Source organism: Panthera leo, chromosome E3 (genome assembly GCF_018350215.1).
Source record: "Panthera leo isolate Ple1 chromosome E3, P.leo_Ple1_pat1.1, whole genome shotgun sequence".
Lineage (NCBI taxonomy): Eukaryota > Metazoa > Chordata > Mammalia > Carnivora > Felidae > Panthera > Panthera leo.
This window is the reverse complement of record NC_056694.1, coordinates 15,199,486-15,223,487: the sequence shown is the minus strand read 5'-3', so window position 1 is coordinate 15,223,487 and position 24,002 is coordinate 15,199,486. Positions and strand designations below refer to the sequence as shown.

Genomic DNA, 24,002 nt, shown 5'->3' with positions numbered 1-24,002 from the left:
TTGGCTGAGTTTGCAGGGTCAGTTAGAGGTGTTGAATATATGGTGTGGGACCCGTCCCTCTGGCATGTGGCCTCTCTTGGGGTGGGGGTAAGGGTGGGGAAGCTTGGTGGCTTGAAGTTCCCTCCTCCCTCCTGAACCAACCTCATAATCCAGGGAAGATTGTGATTGATGGCAGTGTGCAGAGCACGTGAACCACGCGTGAGCTTGCTGAGAGGTCAGGAGCCACTTGGGTAGCAGAAAGAGGATGGGTTTGGGACTTACAGAAGTCTCTCACTACCTGCGTGACCTCCGTGCATTACTTAATTATCTGTGTGGGTTTAATATCTTCACCTGAGAAATGCCCCTTGCTCTCGTCTAGTTACACTCAGAGAAGTTTGCCTTACAGCACCGATTCTCAAGGCATGGTCCTCGAACCAGCATTCTCAGCATCTCCTGGGATGGAAATGCAGGCCAGCCCCGCTGAATCAAAGTCTGGATGGGGGACTGTATTTTTACAGGTGCTCCAGGTGATTCTGAAGCAGCTGAAAAGTTGGAGAAGCACGTAGAGCAGGGGTTAATGAACTATAGAGCAGGGGTTAATGAACTACTTCTGTAAGGGGCCAGATAGTAAATATCATCTGATTTGGGCGCTGTGCACACAGTTCTGCCTTTGAGGCACAAAACAACCATAGGCAATGTAAATGAATGAGTGTGCTGTGTTCTAATAACACTTTGTTTTTAAAAAAAACAGGCAGTGAGCTGGACTGGGCTTATGGGACATAGTTTGCCAGCCCCTTCTTAGTCGATAGCCTCCTAGCTGTAACTGTCCATTTCTTTCTCCCATAAGAGAATGGTGGGGTGCAGATGAGTGACCTTGAATCTGCTCAGAATTACTTGTGAAAAATTATTAGCAAACTTTGAGATTTAATTATTTTTTTTTACCATCAAAATATTTTATTGGGATTTAATTATTTTTTTTTTTTAATTTTTTTTTTTCAACGTTTTTTATTTATTTTTGGGACAGAGAGAGACAGAGCATGAATGGGGGAGGGGCAGAGAGAGAGGGAGACACAGAATCGGAAACAGGCTCCAGGCTCCGAGCCATCAGCCCAGAGCCCGACGCGGGGCTCGAACTCACGGACCGCGAGATCGTGACCTGGCTGAAGTCGGAGGCTTAACCGACTGCGCCACCCAGGCGCCCCTGGGATTTAATTATTAATAAAGGATTGCTTATAACTTATCTCATGACTTGGAATTTAAAAACAACATTTTTTTAAAGGTTTGTTTATTTATTTATTTAGAGAGAAAGGATTGTGAATGAAGGAGGGGCAGAGAAAAGGGAGAGAGGATCCCAAGCACACTCCACATTTGATCTCATGACCGTGAGATCTTGACCTAGGCCGATATCAAGAGTTGGCCACTTAACTGACTGAGCCCCCCAGGCGCCCCATGACTCAGAATTTTTGAGGTTCATTCAAGCAGATTGGAATACCATGGCTAGCAGGACTGAAGGCGTATTTTGTTTCCCTGTGTAGATGATAGTGCCACGTGTTAAGTTACCTTACATTTAAAAAGTTGATTACATTAATTTTTCAGATAGTTTTAATGAGATCTTTCTGTTTTTCTTCCTGACTGATTTGGATTTTGTTTCCAATAGGGCAGTTGGAGATGATAGGAGCTTATAGTCTGAGGACTGGAATGGAATATATAGTTAAGGGTACAGGGGTGTATTGGCAGGGGCAAAGGACTGGGTTTTCTCCCCGTGCAAAGTGTTCTTGCTCTGTTTTCTTCCACTTTTGAAAGTGAGTAACATTTTGAAAGCACCCTGTGCCCTTAGAGATTAGTATTAATGTGGATGTCAGCATTTTAAAAAGGGGTTTTCTTCACTGGTAAGTTATATTGTGAATATTCTTCTGAAATAATTACTTTCTTGGTTAGGTTACTAGTAAAAACGTTTGTGCCTTCGTGGTTGCTACGTATACTGATGGTCGACCCACTGAAAGTGCAGAGTGGTTCTGCAAATGGTTAGAGGAGGCATCCAGTGATTTCCGATTTGGCAAAACTTACCTGAAGGGTATGAGATATGCTGTATTTGGCCTGGGAAATTCTGCCTATGCGAACCACTTCAACAAGGTAGGTACGAAGTAGGTGTATGTTGAATTGTAGGGATAAATTCTCTTTTAATAAAAAAAAAAATTCATACACACATTTGTGTGTGAAATAATCCACAAACTTTGGTACTTGATAATAAACTTGTTGTGTTACTCTATTATAATGGGGAATTGTTACACATATGTATCCAAGATTGGTGCATAGTAGGCGGTCAGTAAATTTTATTGAATAAAATGCTTATACCTCCTGTTGTCTAGTGTCTTAGTGGCCTGGATTCATGGTCATTGAGTCTAGTCTGCTGTCCCCAGGCAAGACCTTGTGGATGGAAGATCAGTGGTTCTTTGGACTGTCTCAGCTGCCTGTTCTATACTTGAACAACCTTTATGGCTCAGGCTAACTCTGAATACTGTTGAGCTCATTGTCTTTTAATGATTAATTTTTTTTAACGCTTATTTATTTTTGAGAGATAGAGACAGCACGAGTGAGGGAGGGGGAGAGAGAGAGGGGAGACACAGAATCTGAAATGGATTTGGGCTCCAGCTCGGGAACGGTGAGATCATGACCGAGGCTGAAGTTGGACGCTTAACCGACTGAGCCACCCAGGCACCCCAATCATTAATTTTTAAAGGGAAATAGAAGAAAAGCATTTGCTGCCTTTTATGTAGTAAGACATTGTTTTGTTTTCCTAGATCTTTTTTCTAAATGCAATTAACTTGGGCTCCTTTTCTTTTGCATTCTATTCTCTATACTTTAAGTAATAAAAATATAGAGCCTCTCCATTCCTTGAGATTCTAAACAGTTACTGGAACTTTTTGTATATGTACCTCTTCCCAAAATTGGGCCCAGCCAGGCTCACCTGTCTTTGGTAGAAGATGAGTAGAGGTGAAAGTAGAGATCTTCTTTTGAGCTTGTTTTCATCCAGTTGTTATATCAAGATGTGTATTTCTGGCTATATTTTCAAAGGAATTAGAAAAAAAAAGGTAAAATTCAGATATGTAAGTGTTTAATGCCTTGCCACTCACAAAGCCTGTTAAGTTTTGAACTCTCTCCCTCTTTTTTTTTTTTAATGATTTAGTTTGTGAGAGAGAGGGAGAGAGCCACGAGTACGAGCAGAGGAGGGGCAGAGAGAGAGAGAGGGAGAGAATCCCAGGCAGGCTCCTTGCTGTCAGAGCGGAGCTCCACACAGCTGCGAGATCCCGAGTGGAGCTGAAATCAAAAGTAGGATGGTTAACCAACCCAGGCGCCCCTTAAGTTTTTGAGCTCTTGACCATGCATCTTGGCAATCCCTGTACCTCAGCCTAACTGCTTCTTACTGCAATACGTTCAAGTTCTGAATTTATAAAGCCGTGAGTCGTGCCAAACGGGCTGCACTTTCTTATTAAAGTGGGCTTTGCTACATTTGGAATCTCATTTTGCTAATGAGTTATTTTATTCTGAACATGACTTAGAATAGGAGTTTTCAGAGTCTTTTTTTAGGTAGTACTCTTAACCTTAATAAAAGGGTTTGTCTGTCCCTTTGTTTAAAAAAAGCCTTTTGCAAGGTGCCTGGGTGGCTCAGTCAGTCGAGCGTCTGACTTCAGCTTAGGGTCATCTTGCAGTTCATGAATTCGAGCTCCGCATCGGGCTCACTGCTGTCAGTGTGGAGCCCGCTTCGGATCCTCTGTACCCCCGCTTTTTGTCCCTCCCCCACTTGCACTCTAAATTTTTTTAAATGTTTATTTATTTTTGAGAGAGAGAGAAGCAGAACATGAGCAGGGGAGGGGCAGAGAGAGAGAGGGAGACAGAATCTGAAGCAGGCTCCAGGCTCTGAGCTGTGAGCACAGAGCCCCATGTGGGGCTTGAACCCACACACTGTGAGATCATGACGTGACCCGAAGTCAGACGCTTAGCCGACGGAGCCACCCGGGTGCCCCAAGACATTGAAAAAATAATAATAAAATAAAGTCTCTTGCAGAATCTTGTCAGAATGTAACCAGTGTAGCGTTTCAGGTTGCGGCTGGGGCTGGAGGGCCTGCTGCCCTTCGGCTAAGCTCCCTCTTCCCAGCAGCAGCCAGTGACAGGGGTCCCCGAGGATCATGGACCTTTTGCAGAGCAGTCTACAAGCCTGTGATGCCGAGGATTATCTGTCTTCTTGCAGGTTGGCAAGAATGTCGATAAGTGGCTCTGGATGCTTGGTGCTCACCGTGTGGTGGCTAGAGGGGAGGGTGACTGTGACGTGGTTAAAAGCAAACATGGCAGTATTGAAGCCGACTTCAGAGTTTGGAAGACCAAGTTCATCTCCCGGCTACAGGCACTTCGGAAAGGAGAGAGAAAACCCTGTGGCGGCAACTGCAAGAAAGGCCAGTGTGAATCATCTGCGGTACGCAGCCTCTGTGTCCCTGTCTTGCTGCTTTCCCCTGGTGTTTGGAGGTGCTGAACCTCACCTCTGCCCGGAGAAGCGCCTTCTCTGGCTTCTAGTTAGAGGGAAGCTCTGAGACTCACACGGTGGCGTTTTAGAGAGAGCGGCCTTAAGAGTGAAGCCAGTTTGTGCTGTGTGCCTTCCTACCTCTCCTATTTAATAGTTACGTGGCCAGCAGGTAGTTAATAGTTAATAGTTACACGGCCAGAGGCCTGAAGTTAGCTGAGCTCCTATCCTCGTGTCCCCTAACCACGTCCTCCTGCTGACCTGTCTTACTGAACGATTCCTTTAGTCACTCAGACTGGAAGGCTGTCCCATCCTAGATTCCTGTCTTCTGTCCCTCACATTCTAAACAAGTCTCTTGGCTCCTGGTTCAGGTACCTAGTTCCTTGGAAGCTCATGTCACCAGGCTGTTTCACGGCTGTCTGTCCTTTGGCACTGGGTCACTTGTGTCATTCAGGAACCACTTTACATTCTGACTCACTTTCTCTCCACCCTTGTTCCTGTCATTACCCTTTGGGGCAAAGCCATCCATGGAGGTGATTGATCCAGCCGCCCGACCTGCCAGTTGCCTGGCCTTCATACCCCCAGCAGCCATGTTCTTCACTCACCTAGGCCTCTTCCATGGTCATCTCTGAAATTTCATGTTCCTGTGACCTGAACTCTGACCTGCCTCAGGTGTCCTACTTAATTTACAATTCTTTTGATCCCATGCCTTTTTCATTGGGGAGTGAAAACTGCTTTCTTCACTTCTGCCCTTATCCAGGTTAGGTTTTATGCTCATTCTCTTATAAACGTCTTCAGTTGCGTTGCCTTCCACTCCCTTTTCTCACCCAAATGACCAAACCCCAAGCCAGGTCGAAACCTCCCACCTGCCTTCCCCTTTGCCTGTTGCTTGCTCTTTGACCCTGGATTCACGACCACAGGCCTATGTATGCACTCAGACCTGCCCAGCAGTCTCCAGCGTTCTTGTGTGAGTTCCCTTTCTCACTCTCCAAGATGACTGATTAATGGAGACATTATCCAGTGGAGACATGCCTGGGGGCGCCTGGGTGGCTCAGTTGTGTGAGCGTCTCACTCTTGATTTCGGCTCAGGTCATGATCTCACGGTTTGTGGGTTCGAGCCCCACACCTGGCTCTGTGCTGACAGTGTGGAGCCTGCTTAAGATTCTCTCTCTCATGGGGTGCCTGGGTGGCTCAGTGGGTTAAGCGTCTGACTCTTGATTACGGCTCATGTCATCATCTCACAATTCGTGAGTTCAGGCCCCACAGTGGGCTCCAGGCTGGCAGTATGGAGCCTGCTTGGGATTTTCTGTTCCTCTCTCTGCTCCTCTCCTGTTCATTCATTCTCTCTCTCTCTCAAAGTGAATAAAGAAACTTAAAAAAACCCCAGTTCTCTCTCCCTGTCTCTCTCTGCCCCTTCCCTACTGGTGTGCTTGAGAGTGCGTGCTCTCTCTGTCTCTCTCTCAAAAGTAAATAAATAAACCTAAAAGAAGACTTCTCTCTGCCCCTTCCTCCAGCTCTTGTAGGAGGCCACCAAAGATCTCTTGTAGCCCCCAACCCCATCCACACATCTTCTCCATCTCTTATGTGGCAGGAGACCGAGGGTCTGAGTCCTGCGAGAGCCATTCTGTGCATGCGCTGGAATCAAGGACTTTGTCCCTTTGTTTATTGCGTCTCTCTCCTGCATTGTTAGTCTCTTCCATTCCGCCAGATTGTTCCCATAAGTTTATGAACGTGCCCTGGAATCACCTGTGTTCAAACAAACAGGAAAAGCAAATACAAAACAAATGTTTCTGTTTTGTGTGTTTCAGCTGCTGTTTTGTTTTTCTGTTCTCTTTTTTTTTTTTTTAGTTTTTTTTTTTTTCATGTTTATTTATTTTTGAGACAGGGGGAGACAGAGCATGAGCAGGGGAGGGGCAGAGAGACAGAGGGAGGCACAGAATCTGAAGCAGGTTCCAGGCTCTGAGCTGTCAGCACAGAGCCCAATGTGGGGCTCGAACTCGTCAACTGCGAGATCATGACCTGAGCCGAAGTCAGACGCTCAACCAACTGAGCCACCCAGGCGCCCCTGTTCTCTTTTATAGCCATTCTTTTTGCTTATGTTTGCTTCCCTTCCCACCAGTTGGTCTTTTAATATTTTTTTACACTGTTTAAACAAATTGAGGTAAAATTCACATAACATATCATTAACCATTGTAAAGGATACAATCCAGTGGTATTTAGGGCAGAGTCCTGTGCAACCACTTTTGTATGTGTTGGTACGCTTGTTCATTTTTCAGACTGGCCAGTTTCTAACTGATCTGTGTCCATGTTTGCTGGTTCTTCTGTCGGCTCAAGTCTGCTACTGAAACCCTGTAAGGAGATTTTAGTTTGGTTCTTATGTTTTTCAGATCAAGAATTTCTTTGTTTCCTTTTTATGATTTCTGTCTTTGTGTCGTTCTGTATTTCGACATCGTTCTCCTAGTTTCCTTCGGCTCTTGGAGCATATTTAAGACCATCGGCTTAAAATTGTTTATTTAGTGAAGTCCAGTGTCAGGGATGGTTTTGGTTGATTTCTTCTGCAGGTAGGCCAGACTTTTTTATTTCTTTGCATGCTTCATAATATTGTGTTGAAAATTGCGAGTTTTGAATATTATAAGGTATTAACCCTGGAAACCAGATTCTTTCCCCCCTCAGGGTTTATTTTTGTAGTTTGCTATAGGTTATAATTGTTTGTTTATTGACTTTAAAAACTATCTTTTTAAAGACTGCCTATTGTACATGGTTTCTTTACTTTGTATTCAGCTAGTGTTGTGACAGATTTCCTTGAATGTCATTTTTGGGTTTCCTTTTTCCTGATTCAGTGTTTACTTGGGTCTTGTAAGCCTTTGTCAGAACTCTGGGAATTAGAGTTGAGTCTATTGGTATTTGCTTAGTTTTTAGGTGTTTCTGTGGGAGAACAGGCCCTTGGAGTTGTCTGTTCTGCTATTTTGCTGATGTCACTCTCGGTTTTTAACATGTAAACAGATTTAAGTAAAAAAATTTTTTTAATCAAAAGTAACACTTGTACTTTTAAGACTTCAAATAGTACTTCTAGGCTTTTAATTAAAAACTATCCTTTCTTCCCTTATTCTGTCTAATTCTTATTTTCCCAGGGTTGTCACTTTTAATTCTTGCTGTTTCATCAGACATTTTACCTCTACATTCCCAAATAATAGGCTCTTCTTGCTATTTCTTGATTTTTAAAACATTTCACAATCTCTCTCCCTCTCGTGGACACACACACACACACACACGCAGTGTCACTTTTCCTCTCATTTTCTTGTGCAGTTGTAGCACATTTTCTGGCTAGACTGTTGCTTCGTTATTGTGACTGTATATGTGCTCACATTTCTGCTGTATATTATGTTATTATATTTTCATTCTTTAAAAAAAAACTTTTTAACGTTTTTTTCTGAGAGAGAGAGAGAGTCAGAGAGTCAGAGGGAGTCAGAGTGTGAGCAGGGGAGGGGCAGAGAGAGAGGGAGACACAGAATCCAAAGCAGGCTCCAAGCTCTGAGCTGTCAGCACAGAGTCTGACGTGGGGCTCGAACTCATGAGCCATGAGATCATGACCTGAGCCGTCGTCAGAGGCTTAACCTACTACTGACCCACCCAGGTGCCCCACATTTTCACTCTTACACATTAATTTCCCTTAGGTAATGGCTACATCATTTTTGATTTCTCTGTAATTATCACTGATTCATTCTAAAGTTCTATTGGAACTGAAAATTATTTCTTAGTGTTCTGTAGTTTTTGTTGATTTCTTGGAGGCCTCTCACACGAGTCCTTATTCCTCCACTTTGGCGTGGCTGCAGTCCCAACCTTGGTGTGGGTGGAGTCCTGTGTCTTCTGTCTGCTGTGATGCATAGCCTTCCTGTCACTGGTTTCCTGGGTTGGATTTCCTGATTCTGGTATCTCCTTTATCTTCTAATTTCTTAGTTAACTCTTGTTTTTGGAGCACGTTCTCTAATAGTTCTCTGAGAAAGGTTGTTTCAGAAGTAGATTTTCAGAATGTTTATATCTACATGTCTTTATTTTGCCTTCATAGTTGATTGATGCTTCACTGAGTATAGAGTTCTAGCTGGGAGTCATTCCCCCCCCGCCCTGCCCCCAAATTGAACACTTGTTGTCTTCTAGTTAGAGTATTGCTTTTGGGAATTTTGGTTTAATTTGGTTCTGCGTTTTTATTATAAAATTCTCCTTCTTTACCCCTCCCAGAAACTTTAGAATTTTTGAATAAAATCCCTGTATCTATTCTTAGCTCTTGCCTCCCCCCTCCTCCTGCCCCCAAACTCTCTGCCTATGTTTTCTGCTTTCTCCTCTTGCATGGAATGTTTATTTCTAGTTTACATGTACATGAGAGATGGAGCCTTGGGGGGTCCCAGCTTTGACTTTGGTCTTCTGTGTTAGACTCTCCTCCTAGTATTGTTTCCTCGACTTTCCTCTTCCCTGGTCCTGTCCAGCTGTCAGAATAGGTTCTCCGGAGTTCAGCAGATACCCTCCACTCCATCACTCGCTTACCTCCTAGGATTCCCTTTTCAGTTGATGCTTGTCCACTTTTAATTCCTCGTATGTTTGTCGACTCAGCGATACGCTTGAAATTGTGCTACTAAAATGTTCTGTTACTCAGTGTTGGTTATTTTCCACAGGAAGGGTGTTCAGTGTCTTTCACACCCTGCAGCTGGGAGCAGAAGTCCCAGTTCACGCTCGCCCACTCCGCTTTGGCGCTCTGCCCCACGGTGGCTGCTCCTTTCTAGGTCCGAGGACATCATGTTGTCAAGCCCCGTGGGTATTTCTCTGCCTTCATTTGCTTGGCTGCTTTGTAGGGTTTGATACCGCGACTCCTTCTTCGAATCACTCTTCTCTTGACTTTCACGATACCATTCTCGTGGTTTTCTTCCTTTTTCCCCTGGGATCTTCTTCCCTTACCTAACCTCTGCGTGTTGGAACGATTCAGGGCTTGGTGTGAAGTTCTTTCCTTTGTTGATACTTTCTTCCTGGATGATCTTACCCAGTTTCATGGCAGTTAAGTACTTTCTGAATGCTAGTTATTCCTAAGTTTATATTTTTGTCCCTGAGGTCTGCCTTGAATTTTGTTCTCTTATGTGCACCCTCTTTAAAATCTCTGCTTGGAAGTCTGAGGCATCTCATACTTTACAAATTCAAAATGGAGCTTTTCATTTCCACCCTTCTGGTCTATTTCTCCCCAAATCTTTCTCATCTCAGTAAACAGCACCACCGTCTCAATTACTTAAAAAAGAAACTTAAGAGTCATGCTTAATTCCTTCCTTTTCCTCATTCCTGCCTTTAGTTCTTCACTAAGCCTGGTTGGTTCTGTCTAAAAGAGAGGTCAGGAAACTTTTCTGTGAAGGGCCAGCTAATAAATATTTCCATGTTTGTGGGCCACATGGTTTCTGTTGCAACTGTCAGTCCGGTCACTGTATTAAGAACATAGCTATAGATAACGTGTAAGTGATGGCTGCCTTTAGATTTGGCCTGAGGCTGGCTGCATTTGGCTTGCGGGCCATACTTGCCGAACCCGTAGCCTAAAATATCTCAGATCTGTCCCATGAACTCACAATCTGGGAGGCTCGCTACTTTGAACAATGTATTTCTGAAACATTGATGTTCCAGGAGGAAGAGCCCTTTGAGAGCACCAGTGAGGAAGAGTCTGGTACTGAGGACCAGCAGAATCTAAATTCTGTCGTTGATGTTGAGGACCTCGGCAAAATTATGAATTGTGTGAAGAAAGAAAAGGTACCGTAACTTTGGGCAAGAGTGCACCTGGATCCCGCCGTTAGCTAACGTCTAACATTTGCCTCCTGTCTTGAGAGTTTTCTACTTCTTTGCCATTTTTACATGAACTTTGTGAAAATCTTCCCTCTAAGCCCTGTGAAAATGAGCTTGTAGTAGGATAGGCAGATTTTAGGGCAGAAATTGAGGGAAGGGTGGATGGTTAGAGGGACTTCAATGTTGTGACTGAGGAGACAGGGTGAACAGCATGAAGATGGACTCGTGCTGAGATTCCAAGTAGAACTCTCTCTCTCTCTCTCTCTCTCTCTTTTTCTAATATTTATTTATTTTTGAGAGAGAGAGAGGCAGAGAGACACAGAATCCGAAGCAGGCTCCAGTCTCTGAGCCGTCAGCACAGAGCCTGACGTGGGGCTCGAACTCACGAACCGCGAGATCACGAACTGGGCCGAAGTCGGACACTTAACCGACTGAGCCACCCAGGCGCCCCCCAAGTGGAACTTTCTTCACGTGCTTCCGCCTCACGTAGAGTGAGGGCTGTTGAGCTTACGGACAGCACCTTGGCCTGGAGGTGTTGAGATCAGTGTAGGTGGAGGCCCTAGGAATCTAGGAAACATTAGTCTGGGTTGTCATTGCCGCAGACAAGATGAATGTGAGAATGTGCGGTGTAGTGGGAGTCTACGCAGATTCCAATGATGTGAAATGGGAGTAGTATACACAATAGCATAAGACTGTATAGACTCCATTCATGTGTGAGTTTTGGGAAATGAGAATATCCTACACCGGGAATGTGCCCAGTGCCTAAGTTTTAGAAACAAAAGAAGTAAAACTACGGAAAAATCCAAGAAAATCAATGATAAAATTGACACAAACTCAAATGAAAGAAATCAGTAAGGTAGCAGGATATAATAAGGTAAAAAGCCAATAGCCTTTATCTTTCTAAACAATAACCAGTTAGAAGCCATAGTGGAAGAGAAGACCCCATTTATAACGGCTATATAAAAGATAAAGAAGTACATAAAAATAAATTTAGAAAGAAATATCCTAAATCTGTGTGATGGAAACTGAAAAAATTCCCGAGCAGAGATATCTCTTGTTTTTAGATGTGGTGACTCACTCACTGTTCTAAAGATGTCACTTCTCTTTAAATTAATACATAAATTTGATGAAATCCCATTAAAAGTTTCAATAACTTTTTTCCCCTAGAGCTAGCCTGGTTGATTCATGTGGAAAAATAAACATGCAAGAATAGTTAGGAACTCCTTGGTATGGTAATGAGAAAGACTGGCCCTACCAGATATTAACACTTACTACAAGGCATCTGTAATTAAAGCTGTGTTTTGGCTCCTGTTGAGACAGATTGATGCAGCAGAGTAAAATAGCAGGAGTAGATCCAGGAATATATGGGGATTTCATATATAATAAAAGTGGCATCTCTTTTCCCTGGCAGGGGTATGGCACGACAAGCAGATAGCTACCTGTGAACATTTAAACTTGGCTCTGTGCATCTCATAGGTCACCATAGACTCCAATTGGGTTAGAGAACTTGTTGAAAAAAATTTATAAGTAATAGAACCAGATGCATTATTTTATAACTTAGAGAAGAGTTTTCTGTATGATTCAAAATCTAGAAGCAAGAAAAGACTGAATTTACCAATGAGTTTTAAAAAGATTTGCATGGTTATAAGCATATCAAAAGACAAATGATAGAAAGGGAAAGTATGGGGCGCCTGGGTGGCTCAATCGGTTAAGCGTCTGACTCTTTGATATTGGCTCAGGTCATGACCTTGCAGTCCTGGGGTCAGCTCTGCATTGGGCTCCGTGCTGAGCATGGAGCCTGCTTGGAATTCTTTCTCTCTCTCTCTCTCTCTCTCTCTCTCTCTCTCTCTCTCTCTCTCTGCCTGCCCCTCTGCTGCTCGCTGTGTGCTCTATTTTTCTCTCTCTCAAACATAAATAAACTTCAAAAAAATTAAAAAGGAAATATTTGCCTCTTCTATATAAAGAAGGGGTTAATTTTTTTATTATACAGAGCGCTCTTAAAAATCAAAAGAAAAAAGACCTAACACCTAATAGAAAAAAATTGGCCAAACACCTGAATAGGCGAGTCTCAGAAAAAGCTCTACAAATAGACTTTAAGCATATGAAAAAATGCTCACATTCACTCAGAATTAAAGACAGGCACATTAAAACTACTCTGACGTGACATTTCTCACCTACCAAAATCACAAAAGTTCAAAAACTGTACAGCATCCATAGCTGGTGAGGCTCTGGGAACACAGGTGCTCACACCTTGCTGAGGGGAGTCCGGAACGGTGTAACCTGTATGGAGGGGCTTTTGATTCACATGCGTTTGCCCATCATCCAGCAGGCCTGGTTGTGTGAATTTGCCTTGAAGATTCATCTTCACCAATACAGAACAGCAGATGCCCAAGGTTATGCCACAAGTATATACAGCAAACAGCTGCCAGAGACTGGTTGAAAAAAGCAGGATATATCCACACACTACAGACCTTGTGCATCTGTGAGAAATAATAAGGTGGATCCATGTGTATTAATGAGATTTTCATGTGGTGTTGGATTTCATTTGGAGGTTGATCTGAACATAAGATTTTTTCTAAAAGAATAGTTTATTGTCATGGCAGATTTGCAAATTTATAATTTGAGTGCTGTGTGTGTATAAACGGTATTTTGGAGCTGTGGTTACAGAAAGAACCTTTCACGTTCTGACCACTAAACACCCGGTTCTGTTCAATTCTGACAGTAGCTACCTGGAGTTAGCATCAGACTCTGCAGATTTAGGGCATAGTCTTGCACAGGACTGCCTCCATTTCAGATGGCGGCTCTAAGTAGGGGCCGCCTGCCCTTCCCATCAACTGGTTATAATTTTGGGGTCCCGTGATTGCCCTCAGTTTCGGTAATTTGCTAGAATGACCCAGAACTCACTGAAAGCACTATGCTTACAGTTTTAATGGATACGAGTTAGAAACAACCAAGTGGAAAAGACAACAGGAGGAGTTCCGAGAGTAGGGAGGTGGGGGAGAGACTCAAGAGTTTCCGCGCCCTCTCCACGTGAAACCCAGGCACATCCTCCCTTCCCACCATATCCACGTGTCCGCTAACTAGGAAGCTGGTTAGTTAGCATCCAGAATGTTTATTGGGGTTTCATTGTGTAGGCATGATTGATTAGATTATTGGCCATCTGATTCTCCAGCTGACCTCCTTCCCTGTTTCTTTCCCTGGAGATCCAGCTGGCCCAGAGTGGGTCTTTCTGGTTGACCAGCCCCATGCTAAAGCTATCTAGGCCTACCCCCTCAGCCACCTCATTTGCATAACAATGACCCTTCTGGCACTTAGAAAATGCCAAGGTTTTTTGAAGCTCTGTGCCAGGAACTGGGGACAAAGAACAGATGTACTCTTTGTTAGGCCACAGACCTAGAAACAAACATGGTGAGCACTCAGTTCTTGTTTTCTCAATATCCTACTTCATTGAAAGGAATCAGGGCTTGGAGAAATGACTCATTCCAGGGCTGAGGAAGGGAGCATAACAGATGGGCCTGGGATGTCTTGTTGGGCAAGTGGATCATCAAAGACTGATGGAGACACATCAAAGGGACATAGGAACCAGCTTGAAGAGTTTCCCACAGGCCAAATTTGGGACAATTTGAACATCAAAAATGAACATAATGATAATATGTATCGTATTATATGCAATGGATTGTATTACATCAAATAAAAATCAATCCTTTTGCTGCTCAACAAAAGGGAGGTACAAGAGAAAGTCTTTATAGAAGGTTTCTAGATAAGAAATACAGAGGGTATGATAGAATTAATCATTTGTTTTCTATCCCCAGGGTGATAATTAATTTAAGCAAGGATTGCATGAAATGCCTTTGGGGGCCATATATGCACGTATTCTCAAAATATCATCCCAGAAACTAACCCACTTAGACATGCCAAAAATAAATACATCACTGGGGGAAAAATACCTACAGATGATTTGCTAATTACAAAGGATAAAATATACCTTTACAAATGGAGTGTTCAGGTGATTTTCGCCTGTACCGAAAAAGTCAAATTTAGCTTCATCACTTGTATTAAAATGACCTCGTGTCCCTCCTGACATGATGGGTAGTAAGATGTATGCAACATCATCTATGTAATTTTGTGTCAAAAATTTTTAGCCTGAGTCTAATTATGGGGAAACAATCAGACAAATCCAAAAAGTGGGACAGTCCAGACTCTTTAAAAAGAGTCAATGTCATAGACATTAACAGTAACAAAACCTGGGGTGAGGACGGGTCCAAGGTTTAAAAACGCTAATGAAACATAACTAAATGCATTGTGTAACCTTTGATCTTGAATCAAAGAGCAAAGGTCATTGTCTGGACATTTGAGGATACTTGAAATGGATTTTTTATTAGATAATATTGGATTTTCGTTAATTTCCCTTGTTGTAATAACGGTTTGTAGTTGTGCAGTTCTGTCATTTTTTAGGAGATGAATTCTGTAGTGTTTAAGAGTGAAGTGTTATGGTGTCTACCACATGCAAGTAGTTCAGCAACATTTTCTTTCTGCACATACATTCACGTGTATTTTATAGATGTGTATGTGTGCATGGAAGGGTAGACAGGTAATGATCAACAAAAGTGGTGAATCTAGGTGAAGGGACTAGGGGTCTTCATTGTACTTTTTTCGCTTTTCTGAGGATTCGAAATAGGAAGTATGGAAGGAACTACTTTCTCTCCATGCTCCCAAAATAAAACAAAAAAATCTAGTATCAACTGAAGTATAAACTATTTATGATATAGCCATATGAGAATATCTCCCATTTTTTGATAGGGTCAGTTTTGAATTATATAAGGTCTTAAGAACTTATTTCTTGCATAAAACATGATGACCCTCTAATTTTACTCAGGGTGGTCCCATGCTATAACAAATAGTAATATAAAGAAAAAAATTTAATGTTTGTTTAATTTTGCCTAGTTAAAAATTTTTTCATTACAAATTAACATACCTAAAAAATAAAAATTTAGAAAACAAAGGGCCAAAATCTATCAATAATTCTATCTCACCAGAAAAATTACTATTAGCATTTGGAATGTTTATTTTAACTTTGTTTCATATGCACCTGAATCTCTATTATAAAAATCTTTGTGATATTTTCAGGTAGTTTTTACAACCTCATTTAAAAATCTCACAGAAAAATCTTTTTGTTTTTTTCAGAAAAACCTTTTTTTAAAAATCGGCTAATTTAAAAAATGTTTTATTATATTTGAGAGAGAGAGTGTGCGCATGGGCGGAGGGGAGGGGCAGAGAGAGGGAGAGACAGAATCCGAAGCAGGCTGCAGGCTCTGAGCTGTTAGCACAGAGCCCGATGTGGGGCTTGAACTCAACAAGCCATTAGATCATGACCTGAGCCGAAGTTGGACGCTTAAGTGACTGAGCCACCCAGGTACCCCCAGAAAAATCTTTTAAAAGTAGTGTTACAAACAGGGATTAATTTTGGGAAGTTATTATAGAAGCTGCTTTGTTTTGAGTTTTACTGTCCCTTTCAACCTGCACAGGAGGGAGAACTGGCAGATTTCATGACTTTTCTGGTCATTTTTGGTAATAAAGTGTTACAGGTACTTTAAGACACAAAGTTTTTTTCTTCTTTTTCCTTTTATTTTTTTTAAGGTTATTTATTTATTCTGAAAGAGAGAGAGAGAGAGGCAGAGGGAGAGAGAGAGAGAGGGAGAGAGGGAATTCCAAGTGGGCTCCCCACTGTTAGCATAGAGCCCAATGTGGGACTTGAACTCATGAACTGTGAGGTCATGACCTGAGCTGAAACCAAGAGTTGGCTGCTTAACCCACTGAGCCACCCAGGTGCCCCTAAGACACAAAGTCTTAATAAATTGACAGTAGAATGCCCAAGCCTAGGTAATAGATAGTAAGTAATACTAAAGAAACTAAGTCAATTTAATTCAAAGGTGAAACTCCTCCCCTCTTGTCTACTTTCTGGCCTATTTGCTAGCTGCTGTTTTGGATCTGCTTAGGGTCTGGGGAATGGATGGGGAGCAGGAGAGAGAGAAGTAGGAAGTTCTTATGTGGTGTAAGGTGACTGTGCTCTCTCCCCTCGTCCAGTTTAAAGTTGACTCTTCCTCCATCCGGCACTCTCATTGCGTCTGTGGAGACACTGTCCATGGTGTCTCCTGCCTGGTTCCTTGCACTGAGCAAGTGTACCCCAAGAAGTGTGCTGCTGATCGTGGCTCACTCCTTCCTCTTGAGCCCTGTGCCTCTGGCTTCCTCTCTTTGAGGTCTGTCTTCTGTTTTCCTCTCTGGTTGCCCAGTTGGTCAGCATCTAAGGTCACCGCCACCTGCACTCTTGTCCCTTCCCACGGGAACACTCCTGAGTTCTTTATTCTGGGGGGACAGGCTGATTCCTACCCAGCAGCAGTGCTCACTTGCTGGGGAAACTAGTCAGTCCTTTGGTGTCTGGATTCACTGGGCAGGCGTCCTACACCAGTCAATGATGCCCTCTGAGTGCGGGGGATACAAGCAGCTTCTTTTGAGGGGCCCCGGTGGAGCCTCGGGGGCTTGAGATATGACAAGGCACCTGCTCTCCAGCCTCTCTCCATTTGAGGTGGGATCTCAAAATACCTTACCAACATTCTCCAAAGAAATTTTCAAAAATCCTCTGTCCTTACCTCTATGTCCTCTATCCTTTTCACATCCTCGATGCGAGGGAGGTGTTTTTAGAGTTTCTGGTTCTTAGCTATTCCCTTTGAAAATACATAACTTGATCTGAACCTCCCTTTGAAGTTTCACTTAATTTCATACCCTCTTTGTATATGTTTAAAAGATTCAAAGAATGCAGTTCCCTGTCCTTGTTCTCCTAAATCTACTTTTCACAGGAAACCAGACTTTCTAGTTTGGCAGTATTTGTCCGGGTGTTTTACTGCTCTTACAAACACACCTGCATTTTGGTCTAACTTTGTTTTTCTGGCTACACAGATGGGATCATTTTGTTCTCCCAAGTCTACAGACTGCTTGTTTTCATCTAACATGACAGCTTTCCAGTGCTGTCATACAGATTCACCTGGTTCATTTTAATGTTTACATAGTGGTCTAGGACTATGTCCCATGATGTATTTGGCTCTTGATGATTAACATTTAGGTGTTTGAACACTCTTGCTCTTACATTTTTTGTGGCTGGCAGAAATTTATCTCAAGAATAAGTTCATAAAGTTGAAATTTCTGGATCAAAGGGGATTTTATATCTACATCTATACACACACACACACACACACACACACACACACACACACACACACATTTTTAAGTAATCTCTACACCCAGTGTGGGGCTTGAACTTACAGCCCCGAGATCAAGAGTCGCATGTTCCACCAACTGAGCCAGCCAGGTGCCTATTTTTTTATTTTTATTTTTTTAAAGTAAGCTCTATGCTCAGTCCAGAGCCCAACATGGGACTTGAACTTATGACCCTGAGATCAAGACCTGAGCTGAGATCAAGAGTTGGACGCTTAACCAGCTGAGCCACCCAGGCACCCCGGGATTTTATAGTATTAATAGATGTTTCCAAATTGCCCTATACAAAATTGAAAACATTTTTATTTCTTCTCATAGGAGAGAGATGAGATAGCCTATTTCTCTGTACCTTTGCCAACCCTCAGGTGTTATTAGTCTTTTAAATCTTGCCAGCCAGAAAGGTGAGAAATAATGACCTTATTTTAATTTGTATTTCTTTCATTTTGAGCGAGGTTGAACATGTTATCCTGTGAACAGTCTCTTTCTTCCTCCCTGGTATTAGATAAACTACAAGGTCTGAGGGCATAGTCCCCAAGATTGCTTTCACTTCTGACACCAATTGCAAATTTTGGGGGAGGGGGCTCCTAAAAACCACCCTCAGGTTTGATAATTTGCTAGAAAGACTCGCAGAACTCACCCAAAGCTGTTACCCTCATGGCTGTGGTTCTTTGTTGGGAAGGGGTACAGAAAATCAGCCAAAGGAGGAGACGCATAGAATAGATTCAAGAGGCGTTCCTTTGTCCTCCTCAGGATGTGTTGTCCTCAGCATCAACGTGCAGTAATACACATCCAGTGTTGCCAACCCGGGGGGCTTACCTGAGCTTCGGTGTCCAGTTTTTATTGGGACTTGACTGCCCATGTGGTTGAACTCAGTCTCCAGCACCTTCCCCCCACTTGCAGTCAGCTGCGGTCTGAGGGGCCCACCGTGAATAATGGACGCTGCTGTCACTCGGGAAATTCCAAGGGATTCCCCGTTACTTTCCAGGAACTGGGGACAATGGCCAGATTTCCCTTCCGGCAAGGCCAAATTTTTCCCTGCACGCTGTCCTGTATGCATTTGGTTTGGCTACTTTTATAAAGCTCATAACCAAAAAATTCTTGGTTGGGCGTAAAACTCTAAGCCAATATATCCAAAATTATTTCTCAATTTAAAATTGCTGTCCATCTTTCCTGTTGTTGCAGCTTTTGTTCCTTGTTTCTGAATACTTCCACGTGTGGATTGTGTCTGTCATTTTTAGTAGCTTCTGTATTTCAGAAGCCCCTGGCAGAGCAGCTGTTAAGAATGACAAGTGCGTGGAGTGTGGGTTCAGGGCTTGGCCCAGCCAGTGTGTAGCTCAGTGACCTGTGGGCATAGCTTAACCCTCCCTGGTCTTAATCCCCTTGTCTGGGGAACAGGGGCCGTGCCCTCTGCCTTCCTCACAGGTGTGAGTCAGATGCGAACATGCACATGACAGTGTGTCATCACCTCTAAAAGCCCAACAGATGTCAAAGTGAGAAGTTAGTTTGCTTAGATATTTTTTTTTTTTTTTTTTTTAACGTTTTATTTATTTTTGAGACAGAGAGAGACAGAGCATGAACGGGGGAGGGGCAGAGAGAGAGGGAGACACAGAATCGGAAGCAGGCTCCAGGCTCTGAGCCGTCAGCCCAGAGCCCGACGCGGGGCTCGAACTCACGGACCGCGAGATCGTGACCTGAGCTGAAGTCGGACGCTTAACCGACTGAGCCACCCAGGCGCCCCAGTTTGCTTAGATATTTTAAACTGGTTTATACATTTTCCTAGAGCTGGCCATTTAGTCTGTGTCAGGTTTTTCTGCTGGTAAAATTAGCACAGGTCTGAGACCTTTTTACTGTTTTTTTTTTTTTTTTTTTTTAATGTTTGTTTATTTTGCGAGAGAACGTGAGTGGGGGAGGTGCAGAAAGAGAGGGGGACAGAGGATCCGAAGCGGGCTCTGCGCTGACAGCAGAGAGTCTGATGTGGGGCTTGAACTCAAGAACTGCGAGATCACAACCTGAGCCAGAGTTGGACACTCAGCTGACTAAGCCACGCAAGGACCCCGAGACCTTTTTACTTTGAAAAATGTGTCAATATTTCTTAGGTTATATTGTCCCCAAATTGATATACTGGATCAAAGCAAACGTATAATTTTATGACTCTTAAATTAAGAATCTGAGTAATTTTTTAGTGGCGAAACGGTCTTAAAACAGGATAGATTTCAGTGTACGAGATACCTGATTTAGACAGATTTCTGGGTTTTTACAGAAGGTTAAGAGAAGATATTTAAAGCTTTGTTTGCAGTGAATGAAGAGTTTGCAATAATTGTTTCTCCAACTTTATTGAGGCATGATTGACAAATATGTTAGGGTTGTACACTGATTTTTTCAAGGCGTGTAATGTGATGATATGTGTGTCCATTGTGAAAAGATTACCACAATCAAGTTAAGAAATCCATCACCTCACAGTTACCTCGCGTGTGTGTGCGTGTGTGTGCGTGTGTGTGTGTGTGTGTGTGTATTGAGAACACTTCAGGTTTAATTTCAGCAAATTTCAAGTGTATGGTAAGAGTTTAGAATAATTTGTGGGTTCATTTTCACTTTGCTTTTCATCTCTGTCCATTAGAGGGCGCTGGAGAGAAAGAACAAATGAGAATTTTGAACATCTGTGTAAATTATTTTTTAAATGAAATGATTTTGGACTTTATGAACTTGCAGCAGTTGGTTTATGACATTTTAGATTTCTCATAAACAGTTTCTCATAAAGTCATTAGATTTGGGGCAAAAAGAAATACTTTTCCACCTTCAGTGTGACATGAAAATAAAGCCACCAGTTTTTGTTCTTCTTTATTGTTAGCTTATGGCAGAGTTTCCAAGTATGGCTTGTGTTTTCATTCTGTATTGGACAGAATACACTAAACTACTGCCTGGTTGTTGGTTTTTTGTTTTTTTGTTTTTTTTGTTTTTTCCCATGCATTTATTTGGCCTTTTAGGGTCCATTCATACATATTCCTGAGTTGCTTTCTGCCCAGTCGTTGCCAGGCATTGCACTAAATTGCCCGAATTGCTACTCTAGAGGAGGCACTACTACTGGTTAGCAATTGGCTCTAGGGTTGGGCCAGCGTATTCCTATTATATAACCTCTTTTTGAGTAATACTCACTGAGTTTTGTGGAGTCCTGCTGTCTCAGCCTGTGCGTCTTGGGCAAATTATTTTACTCTCTGCTTTTGTTTTCTCGTCTCTAAAGTGGGAGATCATAAAAGTAACCTCTTATGAAGTTGTTATGAAGATTAACTAAGTTCATTCACTGGCACGCTTTATTTCATTGCCTGCCGCGTAGTGTGTACTTGGTAACTATGAGCTATTACTGTATAAGCAGATATCTTCAAATAGGATAGGTTTGGTCCGACTGGTGTACCACCATGGTATTCTACCTCCCTCACTCTGTAGCAAGATCCAAGATGATGAGTCTAGGGCTGAAGAGAACTCGAGGGGTGGGAGCGATGTTGAAGAACAAGGGAGCTAACGTGTGAAACGTGGGAAGGTTAGGAGGACAGATACGGATGCAGAGGGCTGGGGTGCTAGGGCGAGTGGCGTGTTTGGGGAACAGTTTGGTGTGTCTGTGGTTTCAGGTAGGGGCGGGGATGTGCGGAGAATGAACTAGAGAAGGAAGGCAGGGGCAGTGTACTGGAGGCCTTTTCATTCTGTCAGGGGGGTGTGAACTTCAACCTGAAGGCATTGGGAAGCAATGTGATTTGATTGAATATAGTGGATGGGTTGGGGTATAGGGCAAGAGGGTAGTTCAGTACAGATTCAGAGTATTAGGAGAAGTCAAAGTACACATTGGATTGTCTCATTCAATCCTCACATCGACCTTGATATCCATACTATTATTACGTCCACTTTACCAATTTACAGGGTAGGAAGTAGGTTTAGAGAAATAAAGCAATTTGTCCGAATTTAGATGGCTGACAGGCTCGTAGGTGGTGGGACCAAGCCTAGACTCCCATCTCTTTGTTTCAGCCCCCAGGGGAGAAACGGTTTTTAGAAGAGAATCTGAAGAGTGGGTAGAGCACAAGGAGTCAGCAAGAGCCTGACAGTCTTAGGTTGTTTTTTGTTTTTCTCGTGATTGTGATTTGTAAATGTAGAGCAGAATGTTCCTTTTTTTTCTCTGCAGTAAATAAATGTTGTTAAATACTCCCCACAGCATGTTCCGGTTAAGCAGACAAACAGTGATATCCGTATCATTAGTTTTGGAAATAAACGGTGAATGCTTGGTAATTACTCACCAGAGAAGCATTTCAGTTTACGAAAGCATCTCAGTGTGTCCAGTTCTTATTATAAAGTCGCATAGTACTGCAGTAGAATAATATGAAGTTGTTCTTCTTTCTTTATTATTTTTAAGGCTTTGGGTATTTGATTCACCCAGAAACACAAGGCGACACATTCCTTCAACCCCAAGACACCCACTGCCTTTAAACCAGCCTGTTTCACCCATGGTCTGTGCAGCCAGGAGCACTTAGGATGAGTTCTGGAATTATTTCTTTAAGTCAGGTTATCCAAAATAGAATCACTGGGTCAGAGGAAAATCATTTGAAAGCTCTTGACACATCTGGTCAAACTGCTTTTCAGAGAGTTCAGAAAGCTTTCTTAAAACGTAGTAAACAGAAAAACTTCGAGTCCTGTTGAAAATTTGTCATTTAAAAACTGAGCTATGACAAGTCAGTGGCATATAGGGGGTTTCTTTCTTAAAGAAATGGAACCTGCAGATTCGGGGTTAAATTGCAGCAGTTTTAGCTTCAATACCTGCAGGAGAGTTTTTAAAAAAAAATTTTTTTTTGTTTTTAGCGTTTATTCATTTTTGAGAGACAGAGCGTGAGCGGGGGAGGAACAGAGAGAGAGAAGGAGACACAGAATCTGAAGCAGGCTCCGGGCTCCGAGCTGGCAGCACAGAGCCTGATGTGGGGCTCGAACTCACTGACCGTGAGGATCATGACCTGAGCCGAAGTCGGACGCTTAACCGACTGAGCCATCCAGGAGCCCCCGAAGGAGAGTTTTTAACATTGAAAGTTGCCAGATCCGAAATCAGTTACCAAAAGAAAGGAGATCTGCTTTTCTAGAGCTAGGAATATCTGTCTGGTAGTTTGGAGGCATTCATTATTCGGCCACCATTTACTGAATGCCCAACCGTTTGCCAGCAAAGCTCCAGGCTTAGAAGGGCTGACTGTATAGGCAGATGACTTCTTGAGAGAGCTTGGGGATTCTGTTTTCTGCATGACTTGATAAGGAAGGGAATCACCTGATGGATCAATGAAATAAACAGATTGAAACAATCAGAAGGACTTTTTCCCAGCAGAAATGTCTGTATGCTTTGGTAATGAAACGCTTGTTTGTGGCAAAACACCTGTTTGGCACTTACCCGGCTAGGTGGAATTTTACCTTAAAGTCTTTAACAGATGACTTTTTCTGCTGTGTCCTGTTTCCCAGGTGATAATTGGGATGGTACTGTGGTTTCTGGGACAATGGTATGAAAATGAATTAGGTAACATTGTACGATATCTTTTTTTTTTTTTTTAAAGAAAATTGGTACCACTTTTTGCTCCTGTGATTATGTAAGATTAATGTAGTCCTGTTTATGTATAAAGGACTTTTCACTTATTTATAGTCATTTTCCAAAGTGCCTAGGAATGTAGCTTGTCATTGGCTTTCCGTTTTGCATGTTGGGAAGCAGCAGCTTGGAGAGGACGTTCGTTTTCTTTCAGGGCAGACGCGATGGGTTTGGGAGTTGGGGAGGGATGAAATTACAAGATGGAGACAGGGAGACCATTTAGTTTGGCTCTTGCAGTTGTCCTGTCCTTAGGAGAAACCAAGGCTGGTGTGCAGAAGCAATGGCATTGTGGATGGAGTGAGCCAGTCTGTGGGAATTAAACCTTTAAAACTTGGTTACTCGTTGTCAAATGGGGCACACAGGAGAGGGAGGAATCAAGGTTGACTAGTTGTGGGATCTTCATTAGTTTCTATTACAGCCATAGAGCAGCTATATATGTTGTATTCTGGGCGAACAGTGAACGGTGTCTGCACCTACAAGATTAGAATTTGGCGCTTTGCACTTCCTTCGGGAATGTTATGAGCCATCGTATTTCTTTTTGGAAATGGAGTTACTGCTGCATATGGAAGATGGGACTAAACTGCCATAGAGACAGAATGGTAAATGTTTGTCCTGAATGCTCAGGATCTCTCATTGTGGCCTCTGAGCTCTTTCCTATATAAATTTTGTATCTTAAATGGTTGAAATGGAGTAGTTACCCTCATATTTTATGATGGATAATTTCTCTAGTGATGGGACATGGAGGATGGTCCATGACCGTTCTTTAAGAGTGTTCATTTCATAGGAGTCAGAATTAGTTTTTTTGTGTTTGTGTGTGTGTGTGTGTGTGTG

At 42.7% G+C, this 24,002-nt stretch overlaps 1 protein-coding gene across 5 annotated transcripts in view; it reads left to right on the top strand.

Annotated features, from left to right (window-relative positions):
* Positions 1 to 24,002, top strand: part of LOC122209599 (S-adenosyl-L-methionine-dependent tRNA 4-demethylwyosine synthase TYW1) — a 212,386-nt gene that overhangs the window by 7,814 nt on the left and 180,570 nt on the right. For 4 of the 5 annotated variants that reach the window (XR_006197676.1, XR_006197675.1, XR_006197674.1 and 1 more), the window contains exons 5-7: positions 1,918 to 2,112; positions 4,229 to 4,450; positions 10,148 to 10,270. Coding sequence is in view for 2 of the 5 variants with exons in the window: in XM_042921588.1 (XP_042777522.1) it covers positions 1,918 to 2,112; positions 4,229 to 4,450; positions 10,148 to 10,270 (540 nt within the window). In the remaining 3 variants the exon portion in view is untranslated. The remainder of the gene's footprint in view (positions 1 to 1,917; positions 2,113 to 4,228; positions 4,451 to 10,147; positions 10,271 to 24,002) is intronic. The other variant, XM_042921589.1, reaches the window with a different exon arrangement.